Genomic DNA, 3874 nt, shown 5'->3' on the forward strand with positions numbered 1-3874 from the left:
TTTTGACTAAGGCATTGGCTGCTCCTAAATCCAACAGTTTCATTTCCAAGCTTGGCATGATAGACATTTATAATGCCCAGCTTGAGGGAGGCTATTGAGATATAAAGGGCTGAGATTAACTTGATCCAATGGCTATCATTTGTCTTCTGTTTTATACACGTGTTAGTACTGTATAAATAACTCTTAGTGTTCATTTTGTACTTTATCACAAATAAGATGAATCAATTGTAGCCTTTCATTTCGGTTATCTTTGTTATCCTTTCTGTTACTATGCAGTTAATCTGTTACTCAATTTTCTTCAATACCAGTAGAGCTAATGAAATGCTATTATCTTCCAACACAAACATGAACAGTAAGTATATTATACACATGCAAATCCATTATTCTTCTGACTATATGCAGTTTCTTTTGATGAATCTTTTTATAGAAGCTCATACCACATTCACATTTAATTTCGCAGCTATATGCTAAACAAGTTCCTGTCAACTATGGATTTCGGTTCTACAACACCAACCGTTGATCACTATTATCTTGCCAGACGTAGAAGAATACTTATACTATTGGCACAGAGACGCTCACGTCAAGGTATAGCCACTCAACGTGCTACCATCCCGGTACATCCGAGTTTTAGTATCAATCCAAACTTACCTTCTGTAGATGATGTTATTTTTTCGGTGTCTGCACATAATACTTCAAATGGAACCCCTGTATCCTCTAACTATCAGTGCTTGGAAAATGATGTTGGGCCTTCAATGGCTAGAAAGAAGAGGAGGATAATCTTGTCTAACAAGAGGAATACACCTAATAATGCAAACAAGGAAAATATATCCATAACCGGACAATCTATTTTATTCAAAACTCAAACACCGATGTCCGGTCAGTGTTTACCACTAACTGCTAATCTATCCAACGTCTTGAACACAGCCCCATTGCAGAGACATGTACGTCAACCTATATCTCATAAAAACCCAGGTTACGTTTGAATTCTGGCAACAACTTACTTGCCAGTTTCAACCAAACTATTCCACCTTCTTGCAACACCAACGAGGCATCTACTTCTAACGCACCTATTAACTATCATACCGTAACCTCTAATTTAACCACAACAGCTCATTATTCAGACGATGCGAATTCTCATTCTGAAGATGATTTGAATTGCTGTAGTAGTTCTGATGATGATGCAGAACTTGATAATGAACCTTTAGTTGATTCGCATCTCGAAGGTATGTTTTCCTACCAAGCAATTCTTATGTTATTGGAAATATTTTAACTACTTACGCATTTGATTTTAATCATTCTGGATAATGTAGAATACTCCGACATAAGAGATCGAGTTTGGGAATGTCCTTCCTGTCACGCATCTATGTGGTACCAAGAACACATAGGAAATACAAGACATACCACTGCTCCAAAGTTCACACGGTGCTGCAGAAGTGGAAAAGTTGTTCTACCTTTGTTGAACGATCCTCCGCAACTGCTGCAACATCTTCTACATAATGGAACATCTCTAGACAGTAAAAACTACCAAAGCAACATTCGAACTTACAATGCCATGTTTTCATTCACTTCACCTGGAATGAAATTCGACAATACCGTTGCTGATGGAGGAGGCCCACCGACTTTAAGACTGCATGGTCAGACCTGTCATCGAATTGGTACATTAATACCAAAAGACGGAAGACCGCAATATGCACAACTATATATTTTTGACACCGACAGCGAAATAGATAACCGACTGAAGTGTTTCAGGTATTTGTACTTATACATATATGAGAATTTAGTCAAATTCCACTATATCACCGTATTAACAGTCCTTTTTTGAATTTCAACATGCAGCAAAAACAAAGTCATCAAGAGGGATATTGTCTCCAATTTGAAACTTATGTTAGACGAATGCAATCCACAAGCAAAGGCTTTTCGAATGGCGAGAGATCTGTTGAAAGTCAACGCTTTCTTGGACTTAAAGCTACGCCTAATTAGTGATAGACCTGAAGATGGTCGTGTCTACAACACACCAACTGTGTCGGAGGTTGCTGCTCTTATTGTTGGAGATATCGATCCTAACACGCCAAGAGACATCATTATTCACGCTCGTGATGGACATTTGCAACAAATTGATGAGTTTCATCCGGCTTATTTAGCCTACCAATACCCTCTCATTTTTGTGTATGGCGAGGATGGATACAGGAAAAATATTCTTCACAGATATGAGCATGAACAACAGGTAACCAGAAAAAAGGTCAATCCATCAAAGATTGGCTATCATTCCGATTACAAGAGCGTCATTCAGAAGCAAAGACATTGCTTCATTCAAGAAGGCTATTTCAGTAGTTTTTAGTGGATGGATTTGCAATGATGGAGTCGGAACGACTCAATTGGCTGATGACTAATCAGTTCAAATTACGAGTTGGGAAATATAACCAGTTACATGATCAGTCCCGCGGTACGCAAGCAAATACAGCACCTAAGAGAGGAAAACGTGTGGTTTTGCCATCAAATTTTGTCGGCAGCAAAAGATACATGGATCAACTTTATTTTGATGGTATGGCCATTTCAAGCTAGTTGGGATTCCCTGATTTATTCGTTTCATTTACTTGCAATCCTGCATGGCCAGAAATAACATGTGCACTCTCCGGCACTTCGTTGAAGCCTCATGATAGACCATATTTAGTTACCAAAGTTTTCAAAAACAAATTTGACGAGCTAATGACTGATATAACCAAACGCCATGTCCTCGGGAAGGTGATCGCATGTAAGTATTCCTGCCTAAATGTCCAACTGCAAATATTCACACTGTTTGATAATTAAAGTTAACAAATTTTACATTTTGAATTCTGTCACAGTTATGTACACGATTGAATTTCAGAAGCGAGGGTTGCCGCATGCTCACATTTTAGTTTTTTTGCACCCTCAGAGCAAATATCCAACACCATCAGACATAGATAAAATCATTTGTGCCGAGATTCCGGACCCCGCTGTTCATCCAGCGTTATACGACTTGGTCTCGGCATACATGATGAACGGACCTTGTGGTCCATTGCGCATGAAGTCTCAGTGCATGAAGAATAGGAAATGCTCTAAATACTTCCCAAAAAATACCAAGAAGAAACAATTGTTGTTTCAGATGGATATCCCCTTTACAGAAGAAGATCTGATTCCCATGTTATTCACAAGAATGGCGTCGCTTTGGACAATCGACATGTTGTGCCTTACAATACAAGATTTCTTTTGAAGTACCATGCACATATTAACATGGAGTGGCCTAACCAAGTTACATCTATCAAATATATTTTTAAGTACATACACAAGGGATTTGATAGAATCACAGCAACGATTTCAGCTTCAAACTCTGCATCGGGAAGCGACAAAGAGCCTGTTGATGAGATTAAATAATATCTAGATTGTAGGTATGTCTCCCCGAGTGAAGCGTGTTGGAGAATTTACTCTTACAACATTCATGGTAGGAAACCTGCGGTGGAACGTATGTTTTATCATTTAGTAGGTGAAAAAGCAGTTTACTACCCCGATCACGCCAGAATGGAAAACATCTTGGAAAAAGCGAGTGTGACTGAATCAATGTTCACTGCTTGGTTGGCTGCTAACGTGAAATACGAAGACGCACGCGAGCTGACCTATGGTCAATTTGTCTCTAAATTTGTTTATGAAAAGAGGACCAGAACATGGAAACCACGCAAAAAGGGGTTCACAATTAGCCGTTTGATATGGGTTCCACCTACCACTGGAGAACTATTTTATTTGCGAATGATGTTGACTGTAGTGAAAGGACCATCATCATATGAAGAAATTTGCAAAGTTGGCGACACTTAATTTGATACTTTTATGGATGCCTGCTTCACAATGGGCTTCCTCGAAG

At 38.9% G+C, this 3874-nt stretch overlaps 1 protein-coding gene across 1 annotated transcript; it reads left to right on the top strand.

Annotated features, from left to right (window-relative positions):
- Positions 1 to 488: 488 nt before the first annotated feature.
- On the top strand, positions 489 to 3393 carry LOC131613788 (uncharacterized). Its single transcript, XM_058885428.1, has 8 exons — positions 489 to 972; positions 1110 to 1223; positions 1311 to 1749; positions 1837 to 2224; positions 2425 to 2542; positions 2615 to 2752; positions 2844 to 3054; positions 3144 to 3393. The coding sequence occupies exons 1-8, from the start codon at positions 489 to 491 to the stop codon at positions 3391 to 3393; spliced, it is 2142 nt and encodes a 713-aa protein (XP_058741411.1).
- Positions 3394 to 3874: the final 481 nt, after the last annotated feature.

The sequence above is a fragment of the Vicia villosa genome, linkage group LG6 (genome assembly GCF_029867415.1).
Source record: "Vicia villosa cultivar HV-30 ecotype Madison, WI linkage group LG6, Vvil1.0, whole genome shotgun sequence".
In the NCBI taxonomy this organism is placed as follows: domain Eukaryota; kingdom Viridiplantae; phylum Streptophyta; class Magnoliopsida; order Fabales; family Fabaceae; genus Vicia; species Vicia villosa.